At 36.6% G+C, this 16893-nt stretch overlaps 1 protein-coding gene across 1 annotated transcript; it reads left to right on the top strand.

The window, feature by feature from the left end:
* The first annotated feature begins 770 nt into the window (after positions 1–770).
* On the top strand, positions 771–14494 carry LOC126775392 (citron rho-interacting kinase-like). Its single transcript, XM_050497278.1, has 30 exons — positions 771–1076; positions 1381–1478; positions 1757–1909; positions 2047–2243; positions 2476–2644; positions 3132–3247; positions 3339–3519; positions 3807–3942; positions 4080–4173; positions 4256–4438; positions 4515–4779; positions 5795–6004; positions 6509–6625; positions 6795–6947; positions 7187–7450; positions 7907–7975; positions 8060–8307; positions 8467–8623; positions 9579–9680; positions 9759–9926; positions 10024–10233; positions 10338–10454; positions 10555–10661; positions 10791–10859; positions 10943–11002; positions 11084–11137; positions 11280–11424; positions 11514–11697; positions 11968–12233; positions 13055–14494. The coding sequence occupies exons 1-30, from the start codon at positions 872–874 to the stop codon at positions 14117–14119; spliced, it is 5562 nt and encodes a 1853-aa protein (XP_050353235.1). The 5' UTR covers positions 771–871; the 3' UTR covers positions 14120–14494.
* Positions 14495–16893: the final 2399 nt, after the last annotated feature.

Here is a 16893-nt window from a genome sequence, read left to right as displayed (position 1 = left end):
AACTGTGCTTCCAATTCCACCTATTCAGGTATTTTTTTACAGGTTAAAAACACCGTTATGTCATTCTTAAACGGCTTTGCTAGCCGCATACATGGTCTCATACCAACACTTACTTAAAATATTGTAAATACCTTAGCCCGAAACACAGGGGGACATACAAAATCGTTTTAATTTTTTTATGCTATCTGGTCAGGTGCGTCAAAAATCAGTTTCTCTGATGTGCAAGATTCGGGAGAGCACCAAAAGAATCTTAAAAACGATTTTTGGGAGGTCGATTAACAGTGTTACATAGATACATTCATTTTAAGAGATTACTTAAAATAAAGAAGTTAATTTTATTACATACATATTTTTATAAAAAATGTTGACAACAATTTAATTTTTAAATAATAATTAAAAAATTTAAAGATACTATAAAAGTTATTTAATTTGTAGTCCTTTCATTTCAATTATTCTTTTATTTTTCTAATGATACCATATTTTTTAATTGCTATATAAGTAAAGATATAAATAAATCTTGTTTTAATTAAATCGTGCATTTTTTTCATGTCATGCTTTTATTACTATTATTTTAGTTTTTGACAATGTTTTTACATTCATAATTTTAGAGTAATCATTAATATTTAAATAGTAATATTGATAGTGTATTATGGCTTAATACTGTATTTAATAGAATCCTTGTAATACTTGCAACCCCAATCAAAAATGTCATACCATTATTTGATATTTCGATATTCAAAAAATAACGGGTGAAGTACTGGTCTGTTGAGACAACAGTTTTAAATCTGTGAATTTATTAATCAGTGTAAACAAACGTGTAGTAGACAATGTTTTATTGTTTTTGATGTAAGAAATCTGCAAAGTGTTCCAAATGGAACCCTCAAAAGAGGCAATCACTGTTCGTATTACTCGATTAAACAGACAGATTATTGGCAAAGTGGCCAGTGGTACTAGTAAACTCAGTAGAAAAGTAGATCGTGAAACATTATTAGACGCTCTAACAGTTTTATATGATGAGTGCAATGAAGATCCCGTTAAAAAATGCGACGAGCTTGTACGAACATTCTTAGATAAATGTAAGTACCGCGTGTAGTGTAATCCCTAGCACGCCATAATTATCGGGAAATTTTATTAATTTACAAAGTTACAAAGCAAACAAAAAGTTGTAACAAAATAAAGTATTTTTCTATTAATTAAAAATACCATTTTATTAAAAATAACATGTAACTAATACATTAATAAGTAAGAGTGCATATTTAAACCAGAACGACATATACAATTTAGGTTTAATATATTTTACTTAAACTAATATCGTCAATCAAAATATTTTTTCTTCAAATAACTTACTAAGGTGTGCTAATGTTACGTGTTTATTTTCAGATCGAAGCACACTAGCAGATTTAAGAAGAGCGCGTGTTTGTATTTCTGATTTTGATCTAATTCATGTAATTGGCCGTGGTCATTATGGAGAAGTGCACGTAAGTCACCAATTTTTCTTTATAATTAGATTTTGCATTTCTTTTCACTGCTATCTTTAACAAATACATTTTAAATTGTATTTTAAATCAGCCAACAAATGTTAAATATCATGCAATATTTTGTTTTGTATTACCTTCTAAAAAGTAGTTTGCAGATAAATCTTCAGTCTTATTTGTGAAATATTGAAAAAGAAATAAATTCTAAATTTAACGAACTTAAGTAAAGGCACGGTTGCTCCATTTATAAAAGTAATAAAAATCTGCAATTGCTCTTCCAGTTGGTACGTGAAAAACAGACAGCTGATGTCTATGCACTTAAAAGTATACGTAAGGAACAGGCACGGAAGAGAGTGTCAGGTGCAGAAGATGAACGAGATATATTAGCAAATGCCTCAGGGCACTGGGTACCCCGTCTACAATATGCTTTTCAGGTTTGAATGCATAAAATGTTTAATTTTGTACCCTATATTATTTTACGAACTAGATGATGTAGATGATTTATAGAATTTTAAATTACAATATTATTCATCTTATTTCATATAAATATTGTCTATAAAATTGTTCACAGGATAACACTAATCTTTACCTTGTAATGGAATTGTGTAATGGCGGGGACTTAGCTGGTTTACTTAGTCGTCGTAATAACCCAATGTCGGAGCGTGATGCAGCTTTTTATATCGCAGAAGTAGCACATGCACTTAAAACCCTGCATGGTATGGGCTATGTACACAGAGATGTTAAGCCGCAGAATATATTATTGGACAGGTTGGTATCAGTTAACTTAATAAATTTATTTATCAGTTACCTTAATTTTTTTATAACTTATCTTATTCGGACATCCAAATGTGGTTAAAATACTTTATTTTTTTTATTATTAATAATTATTAATAGGTATTGATTGACTGCAGAACCTAAACATTTCTTTTACTAGATCACTTTTCAATGTTTTTTTTTTGACTTTGTTAAAATATTTTGCTAATTAAGATATATATTTCAGATGCGGCCATGTAAAGCTTGGTGACTTCGGGTCGTGTGCGCGTCTGTCGGAGGGTGGCTGCGTGACAGGTGCCACTGCAGACTACGTGGCGCCGGAGCTGCTGAGCGTGGATTGCTCCGCCGCGCACTCTGTGTGTCTCGAGTACTGCCGCCGGGTTAACACGGCCATTGTGGGTTCGCACGATGCACTAACGCTTTGTAGTTTTTTTTAGTTTGACATTTATCTAATTTGATTTTATTGACGTAATGTGGTAAAGCGTACAATCGGTTTTATTTATATTGTAAGGCTAAATTGATTTATTAAAATATGTTTTATTTAATCTAATAACAGTTTTGGTTTCTATGTGTGGTAGAAATAATATAAAGGGTTATTATCTAATATAATTTCGCACGGTTTTTTTTTTGTTTTATCACGATTTAAATAAAGTACTAACTTGCATCAGATTTATATTGCCTGTCTATTTTGTAGTTATACTAGGATTTTTTTATGGTTTTGTTTTTATTTTTATATAAGTAAAATTTTGGTTAAGTAATTTTTTTGTTTAACGTTTATTGTAAAGGCAAAACAAAAATTGAAGACATAAAACAAGCTTAATAATTGAATAACAATTAATTTATGAGTTGGCTTACTTTACATAAATATATTTCTTATTTCAGTCTGCTTGTGATTACTGGTCACTGGGTGTGGTGGCATTCGAGCTTGTCACTCTCAACAGACCATTTTCCTCGGGAGACGATGATTCCGTAGCTCAAATTCTTAGCAATATACAAAAGTATGTAATGTTATTTCAAATATAAAATTTGTAGATTTTGTTATTTTCGTTCCTTTAAATGTTTCGATTGTAAATGCACGTTTTTGTTCAGGTACGAACGCGATCCAAATTCGGAACCGCCGTTTGAACCTCTTCCGAACGGTCCGTCGAGCACTTGGCGCGCGCTCGTGGCGGGCCTGCTGCGGGTGGCGCCTGCGCGTCGTTACAACTACCTAGACACGCTGCAACACCCTGCGCTCTCGCACCTCGCCTTGCACGCCATTCGCGACCAGGTGACGAGTTCCGATAAAAATACACCTGTTTCTACTCTCTCCCTAGTCGTGTCGGAATGCTGTTTTGTCTGTCTGAGTGTGACGAAATGGGAGCGCACCCTTATTTGCGAACACATTTATGAGATATGTGTGGCTTGTCCTTGGCATAAACGCACATACATTTTAAAATTTTTGCACAAATTAATGTGTATACTTTTTAAGAGATCTCTAATAATTTAGTTAAATATATTAAATTTAAGTTCTTTAATAAAATAATTAAAATCATATTGTGCCATCATTGGAAACAGGTGCCACCCTGGGTGCCGCATCTACGCGGTCCAGAAGACACTACTTTTTTGGCTAGTCCTGCGCGAGAAGTCGTACCTGCATCTGCTGCGCCTTTTCGAACTCGTCCTCCCTTTGCTGGACACCTGCCATTCGTTGGTATGTATAGTATCAACACAAAAGAATAGAAATTTCGAGCATGTATAATTAATCAAGCCTTTTGGTTTTTATAAACGTTGGTTTATGTAATTTTTACAAAAAAAAAATTAATAATTGCATTTGATTTTTCCATTCAGGTTACTCGTACGTAGCTCAAGAAGACAATGAAGATATCAGTGGCGGTTTCAATGCGTCTCACGACTGTACAGCTATCAATCTAGCTACTTTCAAGTTAGTCGCATAATAAGCTATAGTCGTTCATTGAAATAAAGGTATTAAATTCATATTATTAAAACAAATTTGACTGATACAGATCCGCGGAGAAGCTAGCCGCGATGCGAGGCCGCGAGGTCGCGTCGCTGCAGAGCAAGCTGGCGGCGGCCGAGGCGGCCACGGGCGCGGCGGCCGAGCGCGCGCGCCGCGACGCCGACGCCGAAGCCGAGCGCGTGCGCGCCAAGCTGCAGGCCGAGATCACCGCGCTCACTCTGCAGAACAAGTCTGCGTTTTTCTATTTTACCATCTTACTTACTTTACGGAGACAAGGCATACTAATACGATATATCATTTAACAGGCGACTGGAACGTCAAGTTGAAGTGGAGAAGGAGGAGCGGATGGCGTTACAACGTACGAATCAGGAACTAAGCAGCGGTGTGATTGAGCGCACTAATTCGGAGTTGCGCGCCGCACAGACACAGGCCTTAGAACTGCAGTCAGAACGAGATCTTTTGAAGGAGGACATGGCACGCGTAGAAGCGAGGGTCAAAGACCTACAAGTGGAGTGTAATAGTGCTTTAGCCGCTGCAGACACAGCACGAGCGCAACATAAACATTACAAAGTAAATATTATTATAATTTATTATCATTCATTTCTTTAAAATTTAGATAACTTAAATAATTGTTTACATACACTTTTTGTGCGATACAATGCGCTGAGACAAATCGAAACAAATTTGTGTGCTTTCAGTGCTGATCACTAAAAGTTGCATCTTTTTTAGTAATTTCAAAGACATATTAGGCACCCCTTCAGCCGTTAATATGACGTCATTTGGCGCTTACGTCTTATTAGAATGCAACTAATTTCAAAGTCTAGATTATAAATGTCTTACCATAAATAGTTACCGTATTTACCAAAATAAAGTATCCTATTTTTTTGGTGTACATTCTTATGTTAAAAACATAAATTACAATTCGGCATATATTTATCATTTACCATAAAATAAAATAATAATTGTGATTACTAAATCAGGTATGGTACAAGAAGTATTATGACTGACGATAACTAGACATGTTATTATTTACAATAATTATAACAAAGCTAACAACTCTATTAAAGTATATAAGACAAATATAACATATTTTTCGTTAATCAGGATATCATACAACATGTACAAGATTTAAGTCATAGATGGCTCACCGAAATAAACGTAAAACCCATTGTAAGTGTAATAGTAGACAATCGAAATTAAATTTGAGTCATCTGGACATTAGTCGACCATGACATTAGTGTTCGTAGCTACCTTTTATAGTTTAAATACATACATTGTAAATTGTTATAGTGAAAATTAATATTCTTTGTAAAAAAACGTTGTTTAGTTTATTTTAGGAGCATATTTTATTGTAGTTAGTGTTTCGTTGATAGAATTTTTTTTTTATTTATTTGAATTGTATTGAACTCTAAAAGATTAGACGTATTTTTTATTTATTTAAGATTACCATATATATATGTACCAACCTATTTATGTTGATGACGAAACATGTCTCACAATCAGTAACAGCCTGTTAATGTCCCACTGCTGGGCTAAGGCCTATTCTCCCTTTTTGGGGTCTCACAATAATGAATTGTAAATTCAGGATACAATAGCGAAGGAGCGCGCTCTCCGTCGTCAAACTCTAAGCGGTGGCGACGCGGATGCGGCGCGTCTCGCGACGGCCGAGGCGGCGGCGGCGCGGGAGCTACGCGCGCGGCGCGACGCTGAGACCCGGCGGGCCGCCCTCGAGCACGAACTGCAGCGACTGCGCGACCTCGCCGCCGACCAGGCTGACCAGCTCGCGAGCGCTACGGTCCGTTACTTATATGTATAGTACACACACAGTCTGTGTTGGCCGGACTGAATTTAGTTGTAGTAGTTGACTGTCTTTTTTGTTATTCGAGTTACTTCAATTTATTTTTGAAGTGATACTTCTTAAGCGGCGATTCATAGGTGGACTCGGAGGGTCAACTTATGTTAGTCTAGCTTAGCTTGCGCGTAAAACACGGAATATCTATGTAACGTTCAAAACACATACTTTCTTCTGTGACCTTCATTATCCAATATCGTATTATGTTCATATATTTAACTTTTACTGTACACCAAATTTCATAATTTAATAATAAACTAAGAACAAACGTGAATCCTATAAAAATTGATTATGAAGAAAATTTAATGGTTGGCGAACTTATATAGTACACGTTTTTTATAATATCGTTATTTTTTCCATTTGTCTCAAGTTGGGGATCACGCTGTGCTATGATGTAATGAATGTCTCCGAAAAAATATTAATTTCAACATAAAATATTATACACAGGATTCTATTAGAGAAAAAGAACGCGTAATCGCCGCTACAAACCAACAGTTAAACGAGACTCAAGTGCAATTAGCGCAAGAACGCATGCGAGCCGCTGCCCTATCAGCTCAGGTCCAGGTATGTACTATAGTATTATTATGCTGTGCTATTATGTGCTGTTTTGTCTAATTGTATATAGCGACGCATATATGCGTCTGGGTATATACCAAACTCTAGTAAGAAATCATACCAGATTGACATTTCGTAGACGGCTTAATTACTTCTACTACAATGATCGAGTGTGCAGGAGCTGGAGGCGGGCGTGCAGGCGGCGGGCGCGCGCGAGGCGGCGCTGGAGGAGCAGTGCGCGCGCACCGAGGCGCGCCTGCAGCAGCGCCTCGAGGCGGCCGACGCGCGCGCCGCCTCCGCGCTGCACGACGACGCGCGCCATCGGGAGAAGGTGCGCCGCTTATTTTTATTTTATTTATTAAGATTCTCTAGGAGTAATTCCACCAATACAACATTTAAGAACAAAAACTTATAACTTAAGACTAGATGCATTACCTCATACAATGAAAAAGAAGATATTGTTTACATTATAGGTTAAGTACAATAACATATTTTAACATATTGTGAATACATAGCTTTTACTGTGTGTGTGATTGGATTTACATAAGGACCGCATTTTTACTCCCCAAGGTCACAACTCTAGAGCAACTAGTTCGTCAGCTCGAACGAGAAGTCAACGCTCTAGAAAATCGTACCTGCGTGAGATGTACGGCCCACGATGCGCAGGGCGTGGCGAAGGCGCAGGTGACGAGCGGTACCAATACTGAGGATTCGGAGGAAGTCGACACGGCCCGCGATAACAGGAGTGACACGGAAAGCGTGTCGGATTCACATTTACAAGTGCACGTGTCCCTGCTTAAAGAACAACTCGAACGAGCTGAAGCACAGCTACAGGTTAAAAATAATAAATGAAAACAACTTAATCAAATTATAGTTATTTTATTAGTATAGTAGGTTTAATTTGACTGCCTCGTTGGTCAAGTGGCTTGATGTGGGGCCGCAGACCCGGAGGTCCTGGGTTCAATTCCCAGGTCGGGCCAATAAAAAGTTATTGGGTTTTTCTGTCAGAAAATTTTCAGTAGCAGCCCGGAGTCTGGAAGTTGGAAGTGTCAACACTCCCGTGCCTCGGAAAGCACGTTAAGCCGTTGGTCCTGCGCTTGAACTCTTTTCGGTCGTGTCGGATTGCCGTCCCATCGAATTATTAGAGTTAAGGAATAGAGTGCACCTGTGTTTGCGCACACACTTGTGCACTATAATATCTCCTGCGTAGTTGGCTAATTTCTCTTGAGGACATTATTATTTGGCTTAATTTATATTCCAGTTAATATTGATGACAATATTTCGTTATAGGCTCGTGCTGATGAAATAGCAGCACTACGTCAAGAAGCTAGAACTGCTAATTTAGCTAGATGGCGCAAGGTATTATACATATAATTAATTAATTACACGACACGTGACGCTAACTAACAGCTAAAAATAAATGTTATCAATGGTTTATTTTAGGAAAAAGAATTCAATGATTTATCGCTCGATGCAAAAGTAACAGCCCGCGACCTTAAGAAAATAGAAGAACGTCTCGCATCCGCACTAGAAGCGCGCAAGTCAGCTGAAGAAAAAGCAGGTTTAGTACACAGAGAGATTACAACGATAAAACCACAGCTCGAACAAACAAAGAGAGAAGCTGAGAAGTATAAGGAACAGCTGGATAAGTTGCGAAAATCTCATGAAGTACTACAAGCAGAAGTAGATAGGTGAGCAAAATATAAATGTAATAAAATTAATATTACAAACACTAAAATACGACCTTAGTTTAGCCAAGCAATCAGAATACTAAGACTTGCCAGTATCTGATAGCAACAATAAGAAAAGCTTTCTCAGCTGATAACATATATATACTTTATTTTCATCAGATCACGAAACGATATACGCAAATTAAAGAGTGAAGTACAGTACAGTGAGAAGAGGCGCATGCATGCCGAAGAGCAGGAAGAGTTATCGTCACGTGAACGAGCGCAACTGAGGGACGAACTCGCACCTCTAAAGGCACAAAACAACGATCTAATTCAGGTAAAGTATTTCAGAACAAACGATATTATTATAATATAAACGAAATGTATTTGTTATATTCTTCCTCTGCTAACAAAAATACACACAACAAAATATGAAAATTATTATAGACTTATAACAAAAAATTACATGATGCTTATAATTAATGTATAAAGTACACATTTATAAATTACTAAAGTTATTATTACAATCTTTTACAGGAATATACCGAGAATTAATATGCTTATATATTCATCTATATACGACATGTTTTATTTTGTTTTTATCCACTTCTGTTAGAAATAACATATACCAATGCTTTTAATAGTGTTGAATTAGGATTAAAAATTAAACCTATTGTGCAAGGGCGTACAACAAATTGTTGATAATTGAAAAAGAAAACAAACAATGTTTAACAAAGCATCATTGTCTTTAAATAGGTAAACACTAACACTTCGAGACCTAGTTCATTATATTCGATTAGTCGCTCAGCGAATGTTACAAGTTGTGCTGTTATGAACTGGATTTAATCACTTATATTTATCATAAAGTATTGCATATTCGCATAATTTACTGAATGAAGTGTTACACAAGAATGGCGTATATGTATCACGTTCCTAAACCAACCGGGGATAAACCTATAGTCTGGCCCAAGCCAGAATATTTGAGTAACTCAGTGTGGACACAACGCATGCGGCTCGCCCTCGCCGCAGACTTGCTGTGCGGGCGTTGTCGGGCCCTAGACTGCACACTTGCGACATTACACGCGCACTTGACCTCCGTAAGTAAGGACACCGCACAAACAATGGTAGCAAGTTATTGTTGCTCCACACTGCTAAATCCTTTTAAAACGCGTCTGTTTAAGAGATAAAAGGGAAAAGTTGAGTCTAAAACGTATTGCTTAAAATAAACAATTAATATAAAAGGTACACACTTTATATTTTCATTCAGTGTTTAAAATATGATTTTGTTTCAGAATAACAAAGCACTACAAGAAGCGTGCGCTCTACTGGAAGAGCAACTAACCGATCTCGAAAAGCTAACCGATTTGCACGAGATAAAAAACAGTGATCTGGAGGTGCTGTATACTATTTATAAATATCAAGCTGTCTTTACTCTATGATTAGACTATTTTTAACCTTATTTTTGCACTCAGATTGAGACAGCTCGATTGCGAAGCGAGCTGGAGACATGTCGCGCGAAGCTGTCTGAGGCGGAGCGGCAAGCGGCAACGAGTGCGGCGAGTACGACCATCGCGGAGCAGCGTGGGGACGAAGCCCGAGAGCAGCTGCGCCTCACGACCACGCAGTTGGAAATTATGCGGGTATTAATTGTCATTTCACCTTACTTTGTTGACGATGACGAGGTCGATGTAATGTTATAACTATTATAATAACATAATATTAAAAAAAAAAAAACAGGAAAGACTTGAGAACCGCGAAAGCCTAGTGGACGAGTTGGAGGCTCGCTTGGGTGCACTGCAGAGCGAGGCGGCGGCGCGAGAAGCGGCACTAGGCGGGGCGGGCAGGCACCTGCGTGAGCTGCAGGAGGAGGCGGCCGCATTACGCACGCGCGCACATCAGCACCACGAGCACGCGCTGCAGCTGCAGGCAGCGCTCGCCGATGCACAGGTGCTGTGTGGATAAAACAATGACTCACTTTTACAAATATAAACTCATGAACAAGCGAAATAGCTACATTTTTTATTAAATGGTGTATTGATTTACTCATATAGGAAGAAACCGAAGCGGCACGAGAAGCGCACGCGGCGGCGACTGCGTGGTGGCGCACGCGTGAGACGAAGGCCGACGCCACGATGCGACAACAAGCCAAACTTATCGACTTTCTACAGGTCAACATTTATGTCCCATAATTTTTTAGTTTTTTTTTTTAATAAACATTATGTAAAGTTCAAGTAAACAGCATTATATCGCCATTTTAATAATGCTCAGGCCAAAGTGGAGGAAGCGGGTCGTAAGAAGTGTTCTTTGAGTAACAAGCTGTTCGGACGTTCAGGACGTCGCGCCGCAGCCTCGCCTCCTCTGCTCAGAGTTAACCGGTATATACAGCATTTCACATATAATGGAAGAATAATTTTAATAAACTTTATTTTTTTATATTAGGTATCGGCCTAATAAATGTTTAAAATGTATAAAATGTGTTCAAGTGTAATTATTTATTTTCACAGGGAGTTAAGGGAAGAAGTGGAACGATTGAGAGCCAAGCTTGCAGCTGCAAATGCTAACAGTGAAGCCAAGTATGTTTATTTGTTTACACAAGTATTATATTTTTATTGTTATTTTAAGTTGTATCAAAATTTAAAATATTTCTTCGTTTTAGTTTTCCACCTACACCTAGACGAGAGCGAAGAGATAATAAACCAAAAAAAATTGTAAATGGGTACGTTTTTTACACTTACCAAGTATATGAAATTCGTTATTGTAATTGCTAAAAAATATGACCGAATTTATCATTTTACAGATTGCATGACATAAATGCTTCAGAGGGAAATGAAGATTCTTTACTTATAATATGGTAAGCCAGCTTTCCACTGTAAAATATTAAAATATATTGTCCAGTAAAATATAAATGTCCAGTTCATAATTAAGATAAGCGATGCTAATTTATATCCTATAATCGCCAGGCCCAAAGAAATTAATATAAAATTCGTCTCCAGGTCGGATGGTTCCCGCGAGCGCATGAAAGCAAGCTGCTCCGACCACGCGCTACTGCTGAGTAGCGGCGAGCGTCACGTGCGCGCGCGACTGCTGGCGGCGGACGCACGCAACCTGCCGCACAACGAAGCTAACCGCGCCTTCATGGTTCGTTCGTAAAATTATATTTAAATTATAATGTAATTATAAATCATTATAAAATAGACAAACAATAAATCTTACTAACTGTTGGTTAGGTAAAGTTAGAGTACAGCGACCGCGCAGAAGCAGCGGTGGTATGTTCGAGTATTGCGGAGCGTTCGCGATGGATTAAATTACTCACTCCTATCGGTTCCGCGGGCTACGAAGCTCCAGTGATGCTGCAGTGTCGATTACAACCGACAACAGCTCTCTACACTGCACCAAATGTGATTGCTATAGGTAAAGAATATAACTTATTATAAGAAACAATTATCTACGATTTTTTTACGTGAAAATGCCTAAGATTAACACTTTAGTTTCGTTAATAATCAAAGTGATAATTATATATGCATTGTTATTAATTATGAGTATAAATTATTTTTTTCTTAATAATCTTACAATATATTATGAAAATATGAATAATTTGAAATATTGAATACAATTATGATCATTATTCATCAGATTATAGAATTTCTTAAATTACATTTAAAAAAAATCTCTAATTCTTAGGTCGTCCTGATGGCCTTCACTCACTGCGCGGTCCTATACGTCTCGAGTGGAACTCTGACGTGTCTCCGCCACGTAGATCTGAGCCTGACGCTGTGGAACTGCTTTGCGCGGCGGGTGGACGCGCTCTGTTTGTGAGCAGCGGTCTGCTCGCGCACGCGGGACTTCTCGCGTTCACCTCGGCTCTGCAACGCGCTACGACACTTCGACCCACCGTCGCGCTTAGCAGAGTACAACTGCCTGATAACACCGCGCCGCATTTAATTAAAGTAAATAGCTAAAGATTTTGTTGTTTAATGTCCAGTATGATATGCACTATGTTAGTATTAACTGATAAACGTAATTATACAGATATCAAATAAAACACAATATTTTATACCAATTAAAATTATTGTAACACCAAGTATGTTTGTAGTGCTGTGTTTCGTTTTGAAGGAAATGAGCACAGGGCAGTTTAATTACAGAATTAATTTTACTGGTGGTTGGGCTCTGTGCAAGCTCGTCTGGGTAGCAGTACTTGTTATTGTTGTGTTCCGGTTTGAAGGGTGAGTGAGCCAGTGTAATTAAAGACACAAGGGACATAAAATCTTAGCTCCCAAGGTTGGCGGCGCATTGGCTATGTAAGCGATGGTTGACATTTCTTACAATGCCAATGTCTAAGGGCGTTTGGTGACCACTTACCATCAGGTGGCCCATATGCTCGTCCGCCTTCCTATTCTATAAAAAAAGAAAAAAAAAAGCCATGAGGAATAAAACATCTCAGATGTCATCAAAGATACATGCTTAGCGGGGCGACATTGTGTTGTGTGTAGGAATGCCTTATATTTTTTGCAGTGCCAATTGTTACAGAGGTGACCACAACATATTCCTTATTCGTAGTGGAAAAAGCAAATTAGTAACAGTGACCATTATCATAAAAAAATATATTTATAAAAATAGATAATCAATACAAAAATTTAAATCGGACCTTATTATGTCATTAATATTAAATTAAAATTATGATGTGGCAAACTATTAAAACTAATTAGATCCTAAAATTGTATTTACTCAGTTGCAATAAATAATATTCTGATTCTGATTAATTTTGCAGGGTATTGTTGAAGCGTCTGATGGTATCTGCGCGGCAGTAGCCTGTGGACGACGTGTTTTTCTTCTTCGTTTTGACGCTGCTAACACAGAGTTTAAGATAGCACGATCTCTTACCGTCGATAGACCGCCTTATTCCATCCTCCTCACGAGTCAAGTATTGTATGTATCAGGAGAAAAACCACTTAAAGTTAAGCTACCTTCGGGATCCCTAGAGTCGTTCGCAATGGATGAACCCATAATCAATGCTGCGTTTAAGAGACACTCTCCGCCTCTAGCAATACTGCTTATCCGTAACATGCCAGTTGAAATTCTACTGTGTTATGCAGAATGCGGTGTGTTTGTTGATGAAAATGGAAAACGAACCCGAAATGAAGATCCCAAGTGGAGCACATCGGTACACGGCTGGGAGTTCGTTAATCCATTTCTGTACGCCATCGGAGAAGACAGAGTCACAATTATATATATTAACGACGAAATATATAGATCACCGCCATGTACTTGTGATACTACTTCTATGACATCTAGTGCTTCAGAATGTTACCAGCCTGAAATATTCAACTACAAAGTAAAAAATCCCTCATTATTAGGTACAGCGCCTAATGGTGTTATCATAAGGTCTATGATTGAAGATGAATATAAAATTTCTATCCTCGAAGGCATGGCGGCATTTAGAAGTATCGGTGCTTCGTTGGAATCTTTAAATACAATCTCCGATGCGAAAGGCTCTTCATCAGACTTAGCACAATCTCTTGTTGATTTGTCACCGCAAGATGAATCTCAAGAGAGCGTCGAAGTAACTACGGGGTTTCTAGCAGATATAAGAAACAGAGCGCGACAGTTACGAACGAAACATCGTGAAGAAACAACGGATGACGTTATAAAAGAAATTTTGACTACAGAAGTTGGCTTAAAACGAACTTCTAATGGTAGAAAATCTCCAGCGGGTATTTCAGAATATGAGACTGATACTGAACCTGAAAGCGAAGAGGGAACTGGCTCTACTAAATGTACAGCAGACGTGTGTGCAGAAATGTTTACGAGACAAGTTCGCTTCCAACAATTATAGACTTATTGTAATAAAACAATTTATCTTGTGTACTAAATGTACAGGGACTATTAGGTAACATTTAACATAATATTATAGTTATTATACATACTTAACTTCATTCTTTATGACATTAACAGTGTACTTGAGTATTAGATTTACGACGTATTATTTAAAACACAGTACCTTAACAATAATTAGAAAATACTTGACATGCTTTTCTTAATGCAAGAAAAAAAAATCTTTTTTTAAGAATATCTTGTTTTTTGAGTTTTCTGTAATTATATATAAATGTTTAATTTATATCATTATATGTTTGTAGGTTTTTCGTTAGGAGTCTTCTTTTATAATTTATTTATAAAAATAGTTTATATTTCAATGTCAAGTACAAAACTTTAACTTAATAAAGTGTGAAAAACGATTTCAAATAAGTAAGGATAGTATCAAAGATTATTTTTAACATTCTTGCACTTGCTTACGCACGTGACGTCTTATTTGCAATAAAATTGTCTGTTTTTGCCCCTTATTACAATCTAATAGATAAAACACGAACCAAGAATGTTTTACTTTTTGAGTATACTAAATAAAATATTTTTCTAAGGATTGTGCTTTTGTAATAATAAAAAATAATAATGGTATCACACAATGTGTGCTTGTGGTGTGCTTTACATTGGAAAAAAATTGGCAAATATTAAAAAAAAATATATATTAAACCAGTCCTTAACGGATTCCCTGAGTTTAATATAGGACACATTTTTCTGTGCCCTTTTTTTAAAACATAAGAACTTGTTATGACATTAATAACATAATTTTCTTATTTTGAATTAAAAAAAAAACAATTTTATTTTAAAATATTTGCACAATCATTTTAGTTTTTGTAGTTAAATTATCACTTGCCTTTCATTAAATTAATATTAAATTGTTAAATGGAATTTGACTGTGATTTTATTATGCTTAATTTAATAATAATAATATTTTTAATAATCATATTTATTTCTTTTCTCCATCAAAACACGTGTTACATTATATTTGTACAATAATACAATTGAATAGGAAGGGAGACAGGAGCCTATACTAAGTAAATCTTGGGTTGCCACATTTTCTTTTCCCGGATTACAAAAATAAAATAAAAATAATACATTCATTTCGATAAAAATATTGTTCGTGTGTATGTGTGTGCACCGAGCAACTTGGAAAAAAAAAAAAAAATTTTGAATGCACCTCACAGTCCTAGCTGGTTCTGTTTGACAGATCTGAAAATTACGCCGCCTGGTGATTTTGATCAAACTGTAAAACTGTGTTGACTGTAATAGGGTGACTTTTAGCTGCTATAAAAAGAGATACAGTGGCGTAGCTATTGTAGGGCCAGGTGGTGCTGTGCACCAGGGCCCCGGAGCTCAGGGGGCCCTCTAATGAGGTTAGAGGCTTTGAAAAGAGAGGAGCATGAAAGAAAAAATTAATCTTGTGAGCAGGCTCGAGCCTGCTGTTTTTTGTTTCTAAATGAACATCAACTATTACAGAACTCCTAATTTAAGATTTTTAGCACATGTTCCAAGCGTCCTTGAGAAGCATAATATAAGTTATTTCAGTTATTTGGTAGTTTGGATGAGTACGCCCATAGCACATCGGATCAGCGATAAGCTCACGTGCTTGACGGTCGTGAGATTAATTAGACAATTCCAACCATCAACTTTTTAGTCAAGTTTTCATTCGCCCTTGCCTTGCATCAGTTATCATTTATGATATTTGCGATGTCATTTATCGTTAATAGAAAATAAGGCGGCGTCATACTTGGATTTGAGTTAAATTATTTATTAAATTATTATATAGACGAATGCGCAAAAATTAAAGCGCGCAAGAGATTGTGAATTGGACAGGGAATTCTGTTAAAAATCTTTTTTTCCTTCCCTTTATTGATCTCATCTGAATGATAAATATTATTTATTGTCATGTGCGTCGTTGTTTATTTATTCCCATTTTCTTTTATTAAACACATAAAGATTGTACCCCTCAGACGACGTATGGATTTAGCCTACTAGGGATAAGTTAAACTCACTGTTTCCTATTCTTGTTCCTATATAATTTTGAAGGCCAATATAAGTTCAAGCTACGCGGAAAGGGGATGAGGGCCCGATTCTTTCCTTATGCATCGGGGCCCTTATCCACCTAGCTATGCCACTGAAGAGATAGAATAAAAAAAGGATAGATTGACAAAGCACACTATATACAATTTTTATAACTTCGGACACAGGTCTTAGCTGTTTAAATATACCAGTTTACGGACTCTCGTCGCAATAATACTTATATATTCTGAAAAATTGAAGTCTTCGATGGTAACTCCAAGATATTTTATAAATTTTGCTTTGTACAGTTACCTTGTACCGTATTTCGATATACACAGTATTAATAAGTATGGCTATCGATAGTCCAAATCCATCAATAGCTTTTGGTTAAAACTAATGAATAAATTTTAATATTCTCGATATCATTGCTGTTATCAATTATATTTTTTACGGAGAGTACCGACAGTATAGAAACAAGACGATACTTTCGATATCCTGAATAGTTAAACTATCAATAGTTTTTCAACACTAGCTTTAGGTTCTTCGTAGTGGAAGTATAGCACGCAAATGTAATGTTGTTTGCAAGTTAATATTTATAAAAATAATAATTTTTTATAGTAAATTTGTAAAATGCACACGACTCTAGACTAGTAAAATGTTATATGGCATTTAATATATACTATGTATATAAATCCATTTATATATTTTTTTCTCCTTAATGCCATTTTTTCG

This window comes from Nymphalis io, chromosome 18 (genome assembly GCF_905147045.1).
Source record: "Nymphalis io chromosome 18, ilAglIoxx1.1, whole genome shotgun sequence".
NCBI lineage: Eukaryota > Metazoa > Arthropoda > Insecta > Lepidoptera > Nymphalidae > Nymphalis > Nymphalis io.
Note: the sequence above shows the minus strand (reverse complement) of the source record. Positions and strands in the feature narration are given on the sequence as shown.